The following is a 21,175-nucleotide window of genomic DNA, read 5'->3' as shown; positions in this document are numbered from 1 at the left end:
TTTATGAAAGGCTACACTACTAAGCTTAACCACCACACCAACCTCATTTCAACGGATTTTAAAAAAATTGTCAGCCGAATCTTCTGCGTGGTGGAAAATCATTTGAAAATGGGTTTGCATTCTGAATCTGGGAAAAGGACTAGAAAGATTGAATATGTAAGAACTCTTGTTGTTCCGCTGGCTTGATTTGGTTTAGTTGCAATGTTAATATCTCAATTTTTTGAAGTCATTGCTCATGCCCTAACAAATAATTACTCATGTCCATATCTCAATTTTCTTTTTCATCAGTGATAGAGACTTATTAATTCCCAACCACACCAAGCCTTCAAGTTTCATCAACATTTATCATCCAAATTGATCTTCGAGACTTGATGGATCATCTGTAGTGAGAGATTATACAGCTTTGTTGTTTTGTGCTAGTAAAAAAATTAGACCTATTTTTTAATTTTAATTGAAAGATGCAAACTATTAGGGGGAAAATTCGTAGAACCAGTTGAGGAGGCCAATATATGGCCATCATATAGGTTGGAATGAAATTTTAATTTAGATATTAAGCTACCCTTTGTTTATATTATACTTTTTTATATAAAAAAAACAAATTTCATTAACCCTTGTTTATATTATACATTTTTTTGATACAAAATGAATTTCATTAACCAATTGTTGGAAATCATCCATCACAATTTGTATCATACAGTTTGATTTAACTAGAAATTATAAATATTAAAAATATGAATAGATATGAAAAATACAAGAATCTAGTAAAATAAGACATTGCATCGTGAGATCTGCTAATCAATGGTTTTAAACAATATTTATTATCCAAATTGATCTTTGAGACTTGATGGATCATCTGTACTGAGAGATTATATAGCTTGTTGTTTGTGCTAGTAAAAAAATTAGTACTATTTTTTATTTTAATTGAAAGATGCAAACTATTAGGGGGAAAATTCGTAGAACCAGTTGAGGAGGCCAATCTGTAGCCATCATATAGGTTGGAATGAAATTTTAATTTAGATATTAAGCTACCCTTTGTTTATATAATACCTTTTTATATAACAAAAAATCATTAACCCTTATTTATATTATACGTTTTTTTTGCTAAAAAGCTAATTTCATTAATCGATTGTTGGAAATCAACCATCACAATTTGTAGCATACAATTTGATTTAACTAGAAATTATAAATATGTAATTTAACAGATATAAAAGATCTAAAAAGTTATAAATAGATCTGAAAAATATAAGTAATCCTTATACTATATGAAATAGTTTGGGTTAAAGAATGGATTTGAATTTCAACCGCAAGAGTAGGGGTATTTTGGGATTATGAGATTGTTTTGAGTGTAATTATAGCGTTGGGTACTATTTAAGATAGCATATGTACTCTTGTGTTCACCGAAATATCATTTTATTTTAAAAGATGCAATGATGATTTGTTCAAATGTTTGGGTATTTTGGAAATATGAGATTATTTGGTCATCTTTTCTAAGATGGCTACAATGCATAATAGCTTCTTTATTGGTGTAATTACTTAAATGTTCTTACAGAGACATTCATTTTGGCTTACATCAATTATTAGTGTTGGTTTACTAAGGAATTTATAACCGAGCATTAGTTTCAGATTCTTTAAATGTCCGCTCCTTCGCATTCTTCCGTTATGTTCCTTTCGCCTTCCAATAAATAGTTATTTGTATTGCCATGCACTTGTGGGATTTCAATATGATTCTTTGGTGAAGCTACTCTTGGTGGTTCAGTTTTATGTGAGCTTTCATTCTTTTTTTTTTTTAATGGTATGATTTGCTTTGTAAAATCGTAGTTTCTATTGTCAGCTAAATGCTTCCATTCTGAAATTGGATACTCGGTTTGCGCAATTTAATGTTGATATTATTGTTTCCCTATAAAGTTGGTTGTTCTGTACAATTTAAATGGTGTGATTTTGTTAGAATAGGTTTAGAGATACAAAACTTTCTCTTCTTGTCTATTTATATGGCGGAGGCTTTTTGATCGAATTTATCTTCTTTTCTACATATCACACACACACCTTAATGCAGTAGTTGTAGAAACTGGTGTTGTAGCAGTTTCAATTAACTATCGGCTCACCCTTGAACACTCTCTACCTATTGCTTATGAAGATTCTTAGATTGCAGTCAAATGGCTAGTTTCAGAATTATTTTCTAGTAAGACAAGTCATTGCACCGCTAGATCTGCTAATCATTCCAGTTTTAAACTCCAATAATAATGATGAGATCTTTTAAAATGGATTCAATGTCCAAAAAAATTCAACCAGATATGTAATAAATTAAGGTGAGAATTTGATGGAGTGGATCCAGAAAACACAAGTTAGGTCCTCTCTTGTCCCATCACCCTTAAGATGCAGTCCTCGTCAAAAGTTCAAACAAACCACTGCGAGAGTACGTAGAAGGCCGGAAACCATATGAAAACATGAAAATCAAAAGTTGGGATATGTTTGGTATTACATATCAAAATATTATTTGTTTGTATTAGAATATATTTTATATTTTTAATTATTTTTTATTTCACGTATATTATATCCTAAAACGTACTATCACATTTATTTCAAAAAATCTCCTACTCGAATATACCACATTCGAATCTAATTTCAATTTCAACAGTAGTATAATTTTGTTCTTATAGGAGGATCGTGGCGTGGATCGAGAAAACGGGTCCTAAAGTTTCAGTCTCTAAATTATTTATGTTAGATATGGAGCATCCAGCATTTGTTTCCATTTTGTATACGGGTAACGTAACTTTTATCATTAATGCAGATGGCAGATTTAGGGTCTGTTTGATAACATAAAAAAGTGCTGAATCTGAATTTTTTCAGACATTCAGATGTTTTGAGTGTTTGATAAATGAAAATCTATTTGCTGAACTTGTTAAGCAGTGCTGAACCTGTGTGTATTTTTTTCAGCACAAGAATCCTAACTGAATGCTTAATTATGATAAGAATCAATAGAATTACTTCAATTACCTTATTTTATCTACCAAATCTACCATTGTTTGTTAATTATATTCAAAATTCTTATCTAATTAAACAATCTAATATTCTCTATCTAACGATTTTTAGTTTTTCTTTTCTCCCTTTTTAATAACTTTCACATCTTTTCCATACTCCTCATATAATAAATTTCATCTTTTACATTAATTTGATTTAAAAATAAATATTGTCATTTTCATACCTTACAATTTTAAACTAATTAAATTATAGATTCTATTTCTTTTTTGAATGAAAGGATATAAGGACAAAATTGTCAAATTAAATTTATTAAGCATTCAGCTATAAATATTTATCAAACAGTATAAATAGGTTTAGCATTAAAATTCAAACATTCATATATTTTTTTTAGTGTTTAAAATTCAGCAAATTAATTATTTCAGTATTCAGATTTCAGAATTCAGACTTCAGAATTTTGATTCAGTTTTATCAAACAAAATCTTAATAAAAATGATGATGTTTTTAATTAAGAGAAAAAAAGTAGGATAAGTACTGAAAAGCGTATAAATGGGATTGGTCTAAATTGGCGATTAGGGACCACAAACAGAGAAACAAATTATTTTAAAGGATACTTTGTAAGGCCAAGCTGAAATCCAAACTTATCACGTAACCGTGAGAAGCACGTTTATTTTTTGTTTTTCTTTTTTGTCGTGAGAAGCAAGTTGGGACACGTCTCAACTTATTCCATCCTAGTCACAAACGGCATCCAGATTTTACCAAAAAACAAAAAAAGAAAATCAATTAGGACGGCATCGAGAATCTTCCCACCGCTTAAACCCAATAACAGCCGTCCGATTGAATTGGCCAGCTCATTATGTCGTAGTCAACCACAAACACCACCCACCGATATCTACGTCCACGCTTATTCTTAGCCGTTAAAATAATAACCCATCTCTCATTGCTAGCCGTCCGATCTTATCCCCACCTCAATAAATTATCGTTTTCTTCTTCATTTCCCTGTCTCCTCTGCTTTATCTTTCAGCTACCATTTCGCAACCTCTCCAGAGCTTTCTGACTTATGAGTTTTTCTCAGATCTATCCGTTCTCGCTACTCCTCTTCAATTTATCTCTCCCGATCTGAATAGATCGTTCGATGATCTATAGATTGACTATGGCATCGAGCAGTTTTGAGGATTGGTCCGGCTTATGTCGAATTTTCTATTTGACTTATAAGCCGGCGGATGTCCGATCGGATTTGATGTATTTTTGGGAGATTGATTGAGGTTCGTTCTGAATCCTTTGCGATGAGGTTAATTTTCTTGTTTTCTCGCTTATATATCTGTATTAATTATGTGTTATTGTTTGTGATGTAGAGGCTGGTCGTTATTTTAATTGGGTTCGAAGTATTTGGGACGGAAATTCGAAAGATTTTCTAAGGCTCGTGACAATTAAGATTTTGGTTGAGGTATTTTATTTTATAATTGTTCTACTTGGGGATGTTTTATTTTCTTGTACAAATGATTTAGGATTCCGGTATATTTGTCAATTTAATTCAATTTTGTGATTATCGTGCAGCTTGTCAAGAAGATTGGGCTGTGATGAATGGTAAGCTACGAAAGGTCTACGAGATCTGTTAGATCGGTTCGGACCTTTAAGATCCGAGAAGTCAGAAGTACGAAGATGATTGATCGGAAAGGGAGCTTCTGCATGGGGTAACGAAGCCTATGATCAATTAAACGGAGGTTTAGTTATCTGATCCACCGGTTGTTTAATTCTAGTTAATTTAATTATTGATAATTTGCATGGTGAATTAGATGGCATGTGTTTCTACATGTATTGAAGTCAGTGAAGAAATATATCGAAGAATCAGGAGAGAGAGAGCGGAAAAAAATGTGACGAGTTCATGTCCATGCCGACCTTTGCCATGTTGGGTGCGCTCGCATGGCAGGTCAAAAGATGCCTAATAAAAATTTACTTTTTGGTGTTTGAGGGAAGATGGCACGGGGTTTTGCCCGGCTCTTCCCTCCTGTGTGCGCGTGTCCTGTTGTTTATATTTTGTTTCTTTATTTCCTTGTGAACTCCCGCCTGCGATCCTTCAAAAGTGGTGGCTTGATTCGTTCCTTGAATGGTATGATGCTTTTAATCGAACCCATTCAAGGCGGAGCAAGACCACCTTGAGCAAATGGTTGCATCTCAGCAAGCTAGGATATGTCTCCAGATCCACAGCACTCACTCCAAAAGGTACTCCAATTAATGTTTTCCGTCCGTTTTTTACCTCGCAATCCCATCTATGCGGTATCTAAGCATTACGTTACTCTTATACCTTTATCCCCTTATCTAGCAATTTAACTAAGCAGTTAAATGTCGATTAGAACCGTTTTAATTTTGTTAAATGAAGTGAAAACTAAATATCAACTATCTAAGTTTGCCTTCATTTTCCACATAAAAGATTGTATTGTTAATATGTTATTTCTAGTTTGCAAGTTTGCAGTTACTATGTTTTAAACAAGGATTCTGCAGTGAAGGCTTTATAATTTTTTTGGAAGAAGAGTGAACAATAATTTCTAACTAAAATTGGTTGTCATTTTCTACACACAAGATTATACTGTTAATATGTAATCTTTACTTTTGTTATAATAACGAAGAATTCGGCAGTCAATCTTCATTTTGCTATGAACTATTGACGGTTGAATCTGGTTGCGGTACATGTCTTGAATCGGATAACCTGTCATTTTCATATCAGGAAATGGAAATTTTCTCCTGCACAATTTACCAATAGCTTCGTGCTGCAATATTGCCTGTAAGAACTTTAATTATTGGTCTAACTATAGATTAAAAAGAACTGAAAATTGAAACGACTATTCAGGTATCTATTTCTGTTAAAGATAGAAGGCAGAGCCCCGATTGGTCCAAGTGCCTTTCACTTTTTCATTGTTTACCATACAGATTCCTCTCTTGAGAGATGGTAACTCGCCTCAGCTCTCATAGTTATCGTGACTAACGAAGACTAACAAGGATTCATGCATGAAATAATTTCGTAATTTTCACTTTGAAAATCTAAATGTAATATGTACTGGATTGCTTTCTGCCAAAAACGAATATTTTTGTTAATTGCACTTACCTTGGGAGTACGAAGGCCCAAGATCACTAGTAGATTTTATGTTGAAGAATTATGTTCAAATTAACGTTAAGGAGTTTAATTCAAGGCAATTAATGTACGCTTAGGGAGTGATCACTGACGCCAGTAATTGTGACTCATTTTTAACACAGCAGATTCTTAACTTGCCTTTGAGAATGATTATTTTCTCTCCTTTTAATGCTGTCTTACTTTGGAGTAATTCAATAATGTCTTTAGATTTTATGTAACGGTAGGGCAGATCAGTTGATATTTACATGCTCTGGGACATTGTTGTCGTTAAGTGAGCATGTTGAATGGTCTGACACTGTCATCGTTGCATATTGTATTTGTAGATGAATTTTATGTAGGAATTGGGCATTTAGCATGTATAATGGGTTGGTGATATTGCCGGTGCTGGATACAGAGTTTTCCAATGTATGTGCGAAATCACAGGATTACAGGAAGTTTACTTGCTTATTGTGGAATATAAGCTTTAAATTTTGCGTGAATGGTGCTGTTTCAAAATATGAGGATCGAGTTGCTGATCAGAGACTGAAGACTGAGAAAAGGAGGGGTTGCAGTGGAGGAATTCAATGTTGGTAGATTCTGGATGATGCTGCTGAACGAGAGACCAATCCATACCATCAAGGACGCCTTGCAGAAGATTGCCTAATAACCGTGGGGAAAGGCTTACGGGGAAAAATTTGCATAATGGTTGGATTGCAGTCAACTCGTAGGCCATTCCTTCTAAATTTGTTGGGGGGCATTCAGCGTTTTCCCAGGTGCTACATGCTTTCCCCTCGTATGGTAAAGCAGGCTATGTGAAGCTGTCATCTTGATTCTGCTTCCTTGCTGCTGCATGTTGTGCTTCATGCTGAGATACAAATACACTAAATTGTTGGTTTTCTATTGAGGTTCCCCTGGTACTTTACATCAAAGCTGAAAAGGATTCCTACAAAAATAATGTAGGGTTACTGTGCTGGAGACAATCTCATATTTTCACATTTTGTCATGCTGAAGTCCCGTGTGTTTCTCAATTGTGTATCTTCCCGAGTGATCAAGGTTGTATAGATGTCACTATCAAGTCAACGATTCCCAAATGTTTATCTACGGCAAGCGATCAAGGTATAGATGGCACTTTTCAAGTTCTCGAATGTTTAATGCTCGCAGTAGGTGCCATTTTTTTTTTAATTCTCTTGGTGATGTTTAATCTCCTCTCCTACTTGTTTCAGTAATCTGTTTTTAAAGAGTTCTGGTAGAAGGCAGATTTTTCTGTTTGGGGATGCCTGAATTTGTTGTGATTTACGCTTTGTTTCTGCTCCCCAGTTTTTTGCAGGTGTAATTGAATGTTGTCTCTCTCAGAGGGCCCCGTGACTATGAAAAGGCATATGTAACCATATGAAAAGGCATATTCTAAGGGGTTTAGGGGTTGGGTAGTTAAGTTCTCAAGTTTGCCTCACGGTTTTTGTGCTTTTGGGGTTAAATTCGGGATTAGGTTTAATTAATTAACTTTATAAGTCTGATAAAAAAAAACTGTGTCTAAGTGATGCATATGTAGAACGTTACGTTTGCATGTTGTCATGGGTGGCTGTTCTATTGACTTTAATTTGCATTTTTGTCATTCAAATTGGATATTTGTTCCAAGGGCTGTAATTGTGTGTTTTTTTTTGGTGGCTTGTTTTGAGTTTTCGGGATTTTGTCATTCAAATTGGCATTTTTGTGATTTTGTCGAGTTTGTCAGGTGGACGTCTTTATGGGCAAAAGTGGAATATTATGGAGAAATTGATATTTTAAGCCTCTTTGGAACGATCATCAAATAATAATATAGTTCGCCTAAGTGACCTTTCTGACAAAAAAATCATTGGCTTCATCAAAATTGTAACTTGGAGATCATTTTGCCGAGATAATCCAAAGAGGATTGAAGCCCTAAAAATGATGTTTACCCTTTTGTTTGAGGACCTTTAGGCCGGTATGGTTGATGGGACGAGTTTCAACTATTTTTTCGAATTGAATGTATTAATTTTGATACTATTTGGTTTTGTCAAACTGAAGTTTATGAAACGAGTTTCATTGTGACGGGGGAAGTGGATCGGTAAAAATCTAGAGCAAGTAGTGGAAAACCGTCAGTAAATTATTGGTAATCTGTGAGAAAATGTTATGGAGCTTATAATTTAATTTACCCGAAGAAATATACCAAGTAGTATAATTGTATCTTGTTGCTCTGGAAGGATCCATAAGCTCAAAGCCTGGTAGAGCGCTCAAGTGTAAATTCATTTGAGAGGATGGTGGTTCGAGTCCACCTGGATCCAATTCTTTTGTTTATTTGTTCCCGTGTGCATGAATGTTGTAGACAAGGCATGTGTGAGGGCATTAAGATTAATATATTTCTTGGTGTAGTTTCAAAATTGGCTGATGGTGATTTGAAAAAAAAAAAAGCCTAACGGTTGTGGTAGCTCAACGTGCACTATTGTCTTTTACTGTATGTTTTTCAATAATGTGTTTCTGGTAAATTATCTTGTCTTCTCGCTCAAATAAAAATAAACAGAAGAAAAAAATAACCAACCTGACTTTTTTTTTTTCTAGAGCATAGCAAAATAAAATTTTAAGATGGATATTTTTTCTAGAGCATAGCAAAAATAAATTTTAAACTGAACTATTTGAAATTTCCTTAATTATTAGATCATTAAACTTTTTGTTTTCTTTTTATAATGAACTTGTTGTTTTGTTAGAATAACTTGTGACAACTTAAGTTTTCTATGCCGTCCAACAGATAAAAGTTTTAACCTTTAATCATTCAACAAATGAATTTTTTTTTTGGGGTATTGTTACTTTACCCCTTAACATAGATGGTATCATTATCAATTTTTCTTTTAATGTTATTAACAAAGTTAATTTCATTTTTAGCCATTTTATTTTTAATACTGACGGTCAAATTAAAGACATTGTCAATTTTTTTAATATTATTTTTTAATCACTTTAACTCTAATACTAATGGTCAAATTCTTATTATTCAACCTCATATATTATAGCCTTATTATAAATTTGTCCCTAGAATTATTTTTTAGGCTATTTATCCCACTATTAAACCAACTTAGTAAGTTTAAAAAACTTTAGAAAAAAAAGTACCTTTCTTTTTGTATAACAAAAAGAACAAAAAATTTTGAAATGGCTCTTTTCTTTTTAGTATAAAGAGAAAAATCAGAACGTTAATCTCTTTCTTCTTAATAATTGTATTAATATTAAAAACAAATATAAAAGTAGAGAGAGGGAGAGAGAAAACTTAATCCTTTTTTTTTTTTTTTTCTAAAATACAAATAAAAAAGAATTCGATATTTTTTTTTGGTCACAAATGCGACTACTAAAGCAAACAATAAACTACGTAACTACCAAATGTGGATGGACTCAATTCTATCTTAATTGAATCCTTGTGCTCGTCGTGGCATGGCATGTCCTATTTGTTGGTGTCTTCTGGAATATTAACCTACCACTTGGTTTCCAAAGTGTCTGTCCATTCTTATTTCATTTTACTTGAAAAAAGAAAATGAGCTCAGCATGATTTAAAATCGTTTTCTAGTGTTTTTCTTTTACTGCTATTGATTGAGTTTTGCTATTCATTTCCCTCATTGCAACTTTCTTGTTTGTAGCGGATCTTTTTTATGTTCTGGCAAGTCTTTGGGGTTTCTTGACCACGCATTTAGTAGTATTTTTTTTTTTTTTTTGTCAACACAGGGGTATCTGGGGGTAGCGGTCTGGGACTGGATACCTGACACCGCCATTAACCCCAACTAATCCCACTGCGCCTGAGAGAGCGGGCCCCACCGAATCATCAGGAATTTACCCCGCTGCCCAACGCATTTAGTAGTATTTCGGTGTGTTCTTTCTAGAAGGACCCTGTACTGATAAAACGGAGAAAAGAAAAAGTGGGTACCAATTAGTCAAGAAAATAAGGCTTTTTCGCCGTCGTCTTTCTTTTTTGAGTGTGGACCAATTGACGTTTCCAAGCACAGCATTTACTAATTCAAGTAGGGTACAAAATTGGCCCAATTTTTGTGCTCATTCGGACCGAACTTGCTCTAGGGTAATAATGAACCATAAAAATTTTCTCGAATTTATCGATTCTTTTTTTTTTTTCGTCCTCTTTCCAATTGGCATTTGTCAATTTTTATGTATAATGCCGAATGACAATCTTTGCCTGAAGCCCCTGAAAAATCGTAGAGATCACATTTTCAATTCATTTACCTAAAAATTGTGTTTCAAATGACTATATGCTTTTTGGATGGTCTTCTTCATTGTAATACATTTTTTAGCCACACTACCAATAAAATCAGCTTACTTGGTATTTTAAAACAATTCTAAAAAATTGAAGAAATGACTAGATATTTTTTCTCTTTAAGATTAGGATTCATTTTCTATATACTAACAGTAGTGTTATTATTAATTGCACGATAATTAATTTAAATTTAAATTAAAAATCTAAATTTTATATTTGTACGATGCATCTAACTGTAATTGTGTAAATATCGTATATAATATTAACTAAATAACATTTTACTTGTATTATAAATATATTTCAAAATATTTTATATTTTTAACTTTCTTTTTATCTCATATAAATCACAAAATATCTTTCCAAATAATTTTTTTTCAAACAATCTCTAACCTAAACACACCCAAAAGGATTAACCTAGCTAATTTGCTACACTACATAAGAAAAAGAAAAACATAGAATAGAACCCACCAGAAAAAAATGAACACCGCCAGCTTTTTTTTGCAAATATTCCAAGGAATTTGCTCAGGTTTTTCAAGTCAAGGGTAACGTGGCAGTTGCAGTGTTTTTCCTCGCTTCCTCAATTCCTGGTGGCAAATATGTGAAGGTCCCTTGCCTTCGAGGCGGAGATCTCCAAACATGACAGCCCCCTTTATTCTTGCCTCACATCCCATGAATGATCAACGCAAGAAATTACTCTTTCAAAATTTGACTTAAACTCTACCGTTCGATTGCGGGCTGTGATGTTCAACAATCTAACCAACCTGTAATTATAGCAAATGTTCTTCAGGGGACGAAATACCGTACCATTCTCGTTAGAATAACTCTCCCACAAAAATCTCATTCCCATCTCTCTCTGTCTCTCTCTACCGCGTGTATACGTAGTACACACTATACTGGTGAGTGTGTGTGCGCGCGTCGGAGAAAATCTTGTGAGCAAACTGCTACAAGGCAAGACTAGAACCATTTGCACGATCCTGCTTTATTTGGAAATTTAAACCCACCAAAAACCTCTTCATTTCTCCACTTCTAGCCTCCCAGTTTCTGCAAACCAGGTATGGTCACTGGCCGATGCTTTAATCAATTTCTTTCTTTCTTTCTTTCTTTCTCTCTCTCTTTTTTTTATAGCTGTGGTTGGAGTTGGGATTTATGTATAGGGATATTCTTGCTTGAGCTTTGTTTTCCTTTTTCTTTTCTTTTTGGGTTTTTCTTTGGGCTAGAATTGAATTAATGGATCTGTTGAATCTGCGGGTTATTGGATCTTGATTGTTGAATGTTTTCTTGAAAAGGGCTAGTTTGGTTGGTTCTAATATACAAGTTTGAAGTGAGAAAAAAAATTGAAAGGGACTTTTTGAGAGGGAGCTGTTAACGTTGAACTATTAGTCTGTTTGCTATTTCTAAGCCCAGTTCGTTGGTGGAAATGAATATTAACTGTGAAGGAACAGAAGTCTTGGAAAAGGTTTCATTTCGGGCATTCTGTTTCTGAAAAGTACGTTTCAACCTTGATTTTTTGTTCCATCTATACTATAAAGGCAAAAGCTTAAGACATTTTTAAATAAATATTTGCCTTTTTAATATAGGTTCCTATACCATTATTTTTATCGGAATTCAGGAATTCATTGCTTTGGCACTGCTTTTATCAGAATTTCTCAGTTCATTTCTTTGAGATTTCCTTGGGATGGGTTAGCTCTGGTGTATGATGAGGCGAAATATTAAATTTTGTGCTTAGGATATAGTTAAATGCGTGCGTGTATGATGATCATATTCTCCGTGGTGGGAGGAGGTTAAAAAGAGTTAGCAGCTTAAAAGCTACGCTTGGATCACAATAATAATTCATTTATTTGTGGTCTGTTGGTTCATCACCTGGGCTACCATCCATTCACTTTTACTCTTATTTTCTTGCAATTACTCATATAATATTTCAGGGCTAAAATAAAAGTTGCAATCTTCTGCATTGGAGAATAGGCTGGTGTAAACATTGTTGAATTGTTTCGGACTGAGGGCTTTCTCCTATACTAAGTAGATCTAGTTTTAACAGTTGATATATACTTCAATTTGTAGAAGTGCATAACTTAAAATTTTGGGCCAAAAGTGATCATGTTAAAAACTTTAAACTTCATATTAGTCAATGTGGAGGTGAGCTCGTGTGTTACTTTCAAGTGTCACTGTATGTCTCTGACATTCAAGTGTCACTGTAAGTCAGTGACATTCTATGTGTTGAGGTGAGCTTATATGCACTAAATATTAGCTGAGATTTTTTTTAAGCACTAGGATGACCTATGACTTGAGATTTTTTTTTTACTGTTTTCTATATGCGAATTAGCTGTTGCTTGAGTGTATTAATTCTGTCTGCCTCAGTTTCACAGTCAGCATTCAAAGTCAATATGAATTGCTGAAATGATAAATTCACTAAATATAATTGCTGTTGTTCAATGTGGATTGACTCCTCTAGCTCTAGCAATGTTTCGTCGGTGGAACAATTCACATCACGAGAAGGATTCTGATGAGCAGCAGGAAAAGGTATTGAGAAGTGGTAAAATGCATAATTCATTTAACTTCTTAAATAAACTAATTCATAATTTGGCTGCTTATCTGTAGGAAGATTTTTTTTTGCTTTTTAATACTGTTATTGGTGGGTTTCAATGTTTATTTTGCTGTAGCTATTCTCATCTTTTTTGGCGCACACATGATTTTTGGTTATTTCACTGGTCATGAGTTTGTGAATAAGCCAATGAGAAACTATTTGTTAGTAGGTCTAATGTCCAGAATTTTAGTTGGAATCATCTCTAGTAGCCATTTCAATTAAGTCTGCAAAGATATGGTCCTGGTCTGAATAGGTTTTAGTCCTTTTGCTTGGAATTTATGGTCTATTGACTCTAAAGTTTTAGTCCAAAATGGGCTATATCACCTATTACCTAGACATTTATCATTACATTACTGGGCTGGCTCCCAGTAAGTACAATCTTTTGTCAGATAAAAGTAATTTGTAACTTTACTTGCAATTACATAAATTGACTTACTTTTCTCATTTGACATTTAAATATTGACTTTGAACCCAAGTTTGGAGGTAAAAAGTGCTGTTGGTTTCATTGATGACTGCGGTCATTCCTCTTATGAATACTACCAATTTTGTGGTATGCTTGCAGGTTACTGAACTTAAGGCTGCTTTGGGTCCTTTATCGGGACGTGGTTTACAGTATTGCAGTGATGCGTGCTTGAAGAGATACTTGGAAGCCAGAAGCTGGAATGTAGATAAAGCAAAAAAGATGTTGGAGGAGACACTAAGATGGAGATCAACCTACAAGCCAGAAGAAATTCGCTGGGTAAGAATTTAACTTTTTGTTCATCTCTTTCATCCTTTATTCCTAATAGTTCTTTTGTTGTGACAATTCATAAGCAAACCTGCTCAATGCATGTCTTAGAGTAATCAATGATGAAATACATATTAGAATCAGACAGAATTTGTTTTATCAAAATTTTGAAATGAAATATTTATTTTTTTCCTCAAATATGTTTCCCAGATTTCTATGCTTTCTCATATCTCTCGTTCTCTCCAATATGCTGAAAATTGTGCATAATCTAACTTTTCTATAACCATCAAACTTGTTAGCATGAGGTTGCTGTTGAGGGTGAGACTGGAAAGGTATTTAGAGCTAATTTTCATGACCGCCATGGAAGGACCGTTCTTATTCTGAGACCTGGAAAGCAGGTGAAGTCCTTGGACTACCAAATTCTAGCGTAGATTCCTTCAAATGATTTATTTTGAGTATCGGTTTGGTTTCTTTCTTCTGCGTAATGTGATCATCAAGGGATGCTGTTAAATGTTGCAGAACACAACATCAATCGACAACCAGATTAGACATCTGGTGTATCTCATCGAAAATGCCATCCTTAATCTGCCTGAAGGTCAAGAACAGATGGCTTGGTTAATAGACTTCACTGGTTGGTCTATAACCAATAATGTGCCAATCAAATCTGCCAAAGACACAGTAAACGTACTGCAAAACCATTACCCTGAGAGACTAGCTGTTGCATTCCTCTACAGTCCTCCACGTATTTTTGAAGCATTTTGGAAGGTCTGTAATGAGCTGAGTGGAGATCATGAGTACCACTGTTAATTTCTTTTGCAGATGTACATCATAATTGTAGTTTATTTCCGTCTCTGGGTATTTAGGATCTTGAGCTATTGAATCTGTCTAATTTTCTTATTCTGGTTATTGCCAGCAACTAAAACCTTACACATTCAGATGCTAAAGTACCACAACTATTCAGATAAAAGTTGAAAAATAGGCATAATACAGTCTTCTTTATAAAGGAGCTTAGTAGGGTGGTGGATTCTAATATTGTGGAACATCCTATAGGGGGTTTCGGAACATATAACCATGTTTGGTAAAAGACTTTTGAACAACTTGCTATTTGCCTGATACGTGCTTCTGTGCTTGCAGATTGTCAAGTATTTTTTGGATCCCAAGACTTTTCAGAAGGTGAAATTTGTGTACCCAAAAAATAAGGATAGTGTGGAGCTCATGAGGTCATATTTCGATGTGGATAATCTTCCGACAGAGTTTGGAGGGAAAGCCACGTTGCAGTATGATCATGAAGAGTTCTCAAGGCGGATGGCTCAGGATGATGTCAAAGCTGCAAAAGTATGGGGTTTTGACAAACATCCAAATGGTTTTACTGGAGCTGAGGTTGCACCTGAGCCGGAGACCCTTGCTTCGCCTGCCAGCTGAATTTCCATCTTTAATCTAGGAACGGGTGTATAATATATATTAACGATTAATGGGCTCTCCTGCTTGACGGTAGGCTGCTATACCATGGGACCTAATAATTGTTTAACTTGACAAAGAAAGCCAATTTCAAGGCTATTAACTTACCTATTGCTTTCCAATGCTGAAGTATTTATTGTCCCAATGGGAGATGTTAACTATAAAGAATTTGGATGTTAACAGAAGGGGCACAACTGTCATTGCGTTTTCCAACTTGCAAAGATGGCCAAGTCAAGCGTGCCTTGTCTCTTAGTAACTTCAGGTTCTTGCATTTCACCTCTGATAATTCTTCTTGGATGTGACCGTCAGTCTAAACCCATTCCGGGGGTATGGTCCATGGAAATTTTACTCGGAAAGTGCTGCTGCTGGATAAAAACGATAGCTAACTGAAGTAGTTTAGGGAAATCGATGACTTCGTTTATACTGGACAAATGGCAACGAGCCTGTAAACAGCAACACTAGACAATGGAGGTGAATTTCATTAAAAGCACGGTAAGTTGCTGTCGATCATCCAGTAATTGCATGTACATTTTGAATAATTACAAAAAACTACTTTCAGCCCTATACGTGCTTCAAAGGTAACCAACTTGGCTCTTATCAGAACTCAGAAACCATCATCAGAAAACGCCTGCAACTTATTGCAATCCAAGATTTGGCAAAGCTATTTACAAAAATAATACAATCTTTGGAGTGCCAGTACTAAAGCTTACAGGGCATGCTATCTCTTGACACTCTTTATCAATACAAAAACACGTTCAAAGATGAAAAGCCAAAAAAAAAAAAAAAACTTGAAAAGGGTGTTTGTATATGGAAAAATACAATGTTAACCCCAACCCTTTCAACAAAAAGAGAGAAATTCACAGCTAGAATAGGCACCGAAGAGTCAAGACTCGCATACCAAGCGTATGTTTGCCTTTGGATTAGTTTTAAACAAATGGCGACGCAAAAAGAACTACATAAGCCGCCTTCTGAAGCTTCCGGTGGTGGCTTGGTACGTGCGAACGAGCAAACCCACTCCTATTCCGACTCCAAGACAAATGCCGAGTCCAATGCCAACTCCAACCCTCACACCGGCATTGAACCAGGATATTTCTCCATCTTCACCTTCTATATATTCCATTCGTCTCCAGTACATATTGTTTAACTCTTCCTCACTTTCTGGTTTATAGCTTCTGTCCTCCGTTACCTGCAACAAAGTCACCAAAAGAAAGTCTTTACAGCATGCAAAGGCTGCCATTACATTGTTTAAACTCAAATGCGAAACAGTTTGTTTGTCTGACTTGCCATTCCAACTTAGATGCGGCAAATAACATTGCAAGTATTACAATCCCGGACAGACATTAGGATCACAGAAAATGCAGATTAAGTGGTCATGGCCTTTTATATACCTGATGGGAAACATATTTATAATTTTTTTAAAAATAAATTAAGGCCAATACAAGACAATGAAAAGTAAAAGGCACAAGGCAGTTCAGATGATACCAGTTTATTAAAACCATAGTTCTAACTTGGAAGTTTATAACTCAACATAACTGCAAACAAGAAGCTTTTAAGATCTAACAAGGAAAACTGAAAAAGAAACAAACACTGTCAACAATCATAGATCAGTTACTGACTCAGTTCTGAGCTACATCCTCATGCTACTAGTTTCTCTTGTAATCACCATCAAATCAGTTAGCAACTCAAATTCAGGTACTTGGAGACGTTAATCAGACCAGGAATTTGGATGAGTTCCTACTTTGACCAATTCATGATAGGTCAACTAGTCCGAAAATATTCACAAAATAGATCAACACAGAGTACATATTCAGTAATCAAAATGTTTTTCATGCCATCATCACATGGAAGGCTCCTTCACATTACTACACGAGAATCCACAGGATCCAATTGAAAAATATAATAACTATCCAAGTGAGAACAATTGTGTTATATACGAACAATTTTGATCATATTTTTTACAAAGTACAAGTGATAGTATGCCAAGAAGTCAAGACAGAACTTATTTATTTATTTATTTTTGGGCTACTCATGGAAAAAATGTGCAGTTTTATTTGACACACTCGGGATGCTTCAAATCTTTATAGACACAACAAATGTCATAACATTTTAACAAATTTATCATCTCTGTTGCAGAAATTGAAGTTTGTAATATAGAACTTAAAAGCAGCTCCAGCCATCCGTAATCCGGGGCAACTGAGGTTCAGACATATTCAACAAAGTTGATTTTCTTAGATACACAGATGGGGAAAACAAGAAGTTGATTTTCAATCAGCAACTACTGAGAAAATGGTGGTGGGGCCCAAAATTGAAATCACCAATCTACTTGATAGCTACTTAATGGGACCTTTGGGGGATGAGGTCCTGCATGTCAGACTCTTGCAGAGTATGGATAACATAAAATAAAAATAAAAATTAGACTGAGCACCACTTTAAGAACTGTGCCCGACCATACCCCCATGACATGTCTAGGATAAGATTCTGTTTCACAATCCAATATCCAATTCCTAATAGAAATAGGCGAAATGAAACACAGAAACATGTTTCATAGGAGGAAGCATAGAGAAATTCCAAATAAAGGATAAGGTGACCACTGAAAGGTTCTTATGGTCATGATATATTTTATTGCATCATTAGCTCCAGATGACTCTTGAATATTTGAATATATTTTATGAAACAGCAAAACTCAGTAGAGGTTTCCTAGTCATTTGACATACATTAACTCATTTTGTTTTTGACATTTTAAAAAAATAGAGAGCAGGTAAATTTGAAATAATATACTAAAAGAAGAAAAACAAAAAGAATGAGAGAAGACAGCAGGTAAGATGCTGAAAATTCAACATAAATTTATAATCTTTTCATTAAGGACCCATGTTTTGACTTCCTGTATTTCTTTAGCATGCATTTCAAGTTGAGGTCGAATGCAGAGTTAAATGATACAGGGATACTTTCTAGTCAAAGCAAATGGTTCTTAAAAACATGAATAATTAGGAATTCAGAAACAAAATATGCATAAGTATTGAGCACCAAAACCTACATAGAAATAAAAGTTAGGCGGTGCCCACACTGGAGAATTTGGTTGCACAATCTTGAACCATCCAGACACAATATTCTGGTCCAGCACTAAACCAAAACTACAGTACAAACATAAAAAGAATGGATATCTAATATAAATCTAGACGGAAAGAATAAAACCTGCAAATCAGCTCTAGATCCATCATCCTTGTTGGTTGCCGCAGTATCATATTCCGGAATTGAATCCAGCACCACTTTTCTGTTTGGCTTCTTGCGGTGATTAAACAGCAAAGTCTTGGTTAAGATGACTGGGGCACCCAAGAAGCAACCAGCAACATAGACTTCAATGGTGGGTGACGAGGACTCAGAACTAATTATATGCTTGCCCTTCAGGAATCCTGCACCAGCACTCATCACTGTTTCACAATTCATGCTCCATTTCCTAGGATTGCCATTATACTTCGAGGTGAAACCATTACTACATGACATCTCCAGAACACCAGAGAGCACAAGATCTTCCTTATGGAAAACCTCAAATTTCACACTCCCTGATAACCTTATACTGTCAGTACTCACAAATGTAGCTTCTTCAGATTTTTTATCTAGCCTATCCCTTCGAAGAATGCATGATGACCCTTCTGAATAAATAGAACACCTTGCACCATTCACTTCAAGAAGAGTATCAGGGCTGAGAGGGATATGGTTGAGGGTCAGACATTCTGGGGTTGAATCATCTACCATAAAACTACTGATTCTGACATAGAACACTCTTATATCAAGCCAAACCAATTTGCTGTGAGATTGGTAAGCAGGATGCCGTATAATCTGCAGTGCAGGATCGGCTGGTTTACCATTGTTCAACGATTCATGAGAGCTGTCCATATTGTTCCAGGAGGGTGTTCAATCCTCACCAAAATCTTTGAAAGCTGGCTGACGTAAAATCATGGATAGATTCCAATCCGACGAATGTAAACAACATAGGCCGGAACATCCTGTTCCAAAATAACAAAATATTTGCTATTCAAAAAAGTAATTCACCGAATTGCTTCCAAAGAATTCTATTACTATAATAAGAGTCACTGCAGGTCCTGCATCCAAAATCTTTTCTTATTTCTCGTGACTAGAAGCAAATAATGAGAGAACCAAAACTCCATATACGTCTAAGAAAGAAACTAAGAATTGTCAAAGCAGTTTGTAACCTGGTTTTAGGAACAGAATCCTCGAAATCAGGAATAGAGAAGACGTAATAATAACTAAATGACGTACCCGTAACTGCACAATCTAAAAAACAGGGTGCTAAAAACCAAATGCCTCTTTTTTTTTTTTTCTTTTTCCAGTCAAGAGTATTCGATCAAGAAATACCAACCTCCCTTCAGGCTTAACCAAAGAACAAAGTATCAAACTTCAAAGACCAGACCAAGACCCAATCGGGAAAAATCAAAATTGTGGAAGCTAAAAAGAGAATATTTAGAGAGAGCCATTTTAGGAACTCAAACAGACAGAAAAATCAGTGCATGATCTTTGCGACGCGAACCCACCATGACTTGCACGGTGATTTCAACGACAAATAAAGCAGAAACCTTTGATTTCAATCCACAAATTCTTAAGGGCCAAAGCCATCAGAAACTAAATCGAAAGCTCTCTGGCCTTTCTTTCCAGATAGACAAGAGGGATATATATTGAGACATGAGAGTAAGAAGGCCAGGACAATATCCCAAAAAGGCTAACAGATCTACCAGCAATTGACAACTTTCCACAATACAAGCATCTCAAAACCAGCCAACAACACACTCACCACCCCAAATTAGAAAATAATAATAGGAGAATAACGAACCCACAGAAAGAATAGATGAAACAATATGCATAAATATGAGAAACTTACCAAGAAAATATTGGTGCATCCAACCCCCTCCCGTTTTCCTCTTATATATATCGTTATTTCCGTGTCTCCAAAAATGCGGTATCCAAAATTCCGGCTATCTGTGGCGTATGGAATCGCTTTCAGGGCTCCAAGGTAGCAGCTTTTTTGATGTTCTCGCCCACCCTACTTGTGGCCTTAATTTCGTACACTGACAACAAATCTAAACCTTTAGACGGCTTTATAGCAAATCTAAACAAATTGGACTCGATGACTTATCCACTTCTCCCTTCCCGTCCAAAGTCTATGCCACTGACCGTAAGATGCACTACTACCACTATATTTAGTCCAAGAAAAAAATGGTTCCATTGGAACCTCAAAATATCAATTGGATCAACTTTTCACCCTTCAATAATTAAAAATAAATTTTTGACCTCTAACCTATCAAAAAGTATCAAATTTTGGACCTTCTTTCAATTTCACTAGTTGAGAAATTTTTGGATTGTTAATTATTCTAAATAATATTTTACTTGCATCATAGACATATTTTTTCATTCGTTTTTTTACATTCTCAACTATTTTTTATTTCACATACATCATATCATAAAAAAGTATTACAATAATTATTGTAAATAATATTTCAAATAATACTCTATTCAATCGCGTGAGGTCCACAAGAAATTAACAAGGGCATTCTCGTCCACCCACGATAATTCACCGAGTAAAAAGCGGTAAAAAAAAACCTAATTAAAGGAACATTTTACAACCCCTTTTTCTTTACTCCCGCGGGCCACGTCATCTTCAATAACAATAAAGAGACTTCATCTTCCTCTGCTGGTGCTGCTGTTGCTGACCCCTCTTTCTCTCTCAAATAATCCCTCAAATACAAAAGGAAGGAAAGCCAAAATACAAAGGAGGAGAAGATGGAGTTTAATGTGATCATGGAGGACGTACCTAACAATGCCAAAATGCCCCTACTAATTCTCATGAGCAGACTATAATGCCTCTGCTAATTCCTCGTGAATAGCACAAAATGTTCAACATTTGACGCTTTTGATAGATCGGGATCAAAAATTCATTTTAATAATTGGCTGGTCGAAAATTCATCCGATTAATACTAGTTGGGATCATTGGAATTTTTTTCCCTTCGATCAATTATTGAAATTAGGAGTATACTTCAGTACCCTTTGAAA

General features: G+C 35.0%; 2 protein-coding genes and 1 long non-coding RNA gene across 3 annotated transcripts; 2 read left to right on the top strand and 1 right to left on the bottom strand.

The window, feature by feature from the left end:
- The first annotated feature begins 3,983 nt into the window (after positions 1-3,983).
- On the top strand, positions 3,984-7,355 carry LOC113748726. Its single transcript, XR_003464452.1, has 3 exons — positions 3,984-4,241; positions 4,332-4,423; positions 4,534-7,355. It is a non-coding gene; the product is annotated as an uncharacterized LOC113748726 (long non-coding RNA).
- A 3,826-nt stretch (positions 7,356-11,181) lies between these two features.
- LOC113749134 (phosphatidylinositol transfer protein 3) lies at positions 11,182-15,319 on the top strand. Its single transcript, XM_027292800.1, has 6 exons — positions 11,182-11,398; positions 12,796-12,863; positions 13,490-13,666; positions 13,954-14,052; positions 14,174-14,419; positions 14,789-15,319. The coding sequence occupies exons 2-6, from the start codon at positions 12,804-12,806 to the stop codon at positions 15,074-15,076; spliced, it is 870 nt and encodes a 289-aa protein (XP_027148601.1). The 5' UTR covers positions 11,182-11,398; positions 12,796-12,803; the 3' UTR covers positions 15,077-15,319.
- A 361-nt stretch (positions 15,320-15,680) lies between these two features.
- Positions 15,681-20,283, bottom strand: LOC113749434 (uncharacterized protein At1g01500). Its single transcript, XM_027293177.1, has 3 exons — positions 20,007-20,283; positions 18,305-19,116; positions 15,681-16,298 (listed from the first exon to the last, which is right to left on the bottom strand). Exons 2-3 carry the CDS (start codon positions 19,004-19,006, stop codon positions 16,065-16,067), a joined length of 936 nt encoding a protein of 311 aa, XP_027148978.1. The 5' UTR covers positions 19,007-19,116; positions 20,007-20,283; the 3' UTR covers positions 15,681-16,064.
- Positions 20,284-21,175: the final 892 nt, after the last annotated feature.

This window comes from Coffea eugenioides, chromosome 10 (genome assembly GCF_003713205.1).
Source record: "Coffea eugenioides isolate CCC68of chromosome 10, Ceug_1.0, whole genome shotgun sequence".
NCBI classification, from domain to species: Eukaryota; Viridiplantae; Streptophyta; class Magnoliopsida; order Gentianales; family Rubiaceae; genus Coffea; species Coffea eugenioides.
The sequence above is the reverse complement of the archived record's forward strand: the minus strand, read 5'-3'. Positions and strand labels throughout refer to the sequence as shown.

Coding starts and splice junctions, on each gene's coding strand:
- LOC113749134 (XM_027292800.1), top strand. CDS start 12,804: ATGTTTCGTCGGTGGAACAATTCACATCACGAGAAGGATTCTGATGAG. Junction 12,864..13,489: donor CTGATGAGCAGCAGGAAAAG/GTATTGAGAAGT, acceptor GTATGCTTGCAG/GTTACTGAACTTAAGGCTGC. Junction 14,053..14,173: donor TTCTGAGACCTGGAAAGCAG/GTGAAGTCCTTG, acceptor TAAATGTTGCAG/AACACAACATCAATCGACAA.
- LOC113749434 (XM_027293177.1), bottom strand. CDS start 19,006: ATGGACAGCTCTCATGAATCGTTGAACAATGGTAAACCAGCCGATCCT. Junction 16,299..18,304: donor GATCTAGAGCTGATTTGCAG/GTTTTATTCTTT, acceptor ACTTTGTTGCAG/GTAACGGAGGACAGAAGCTA.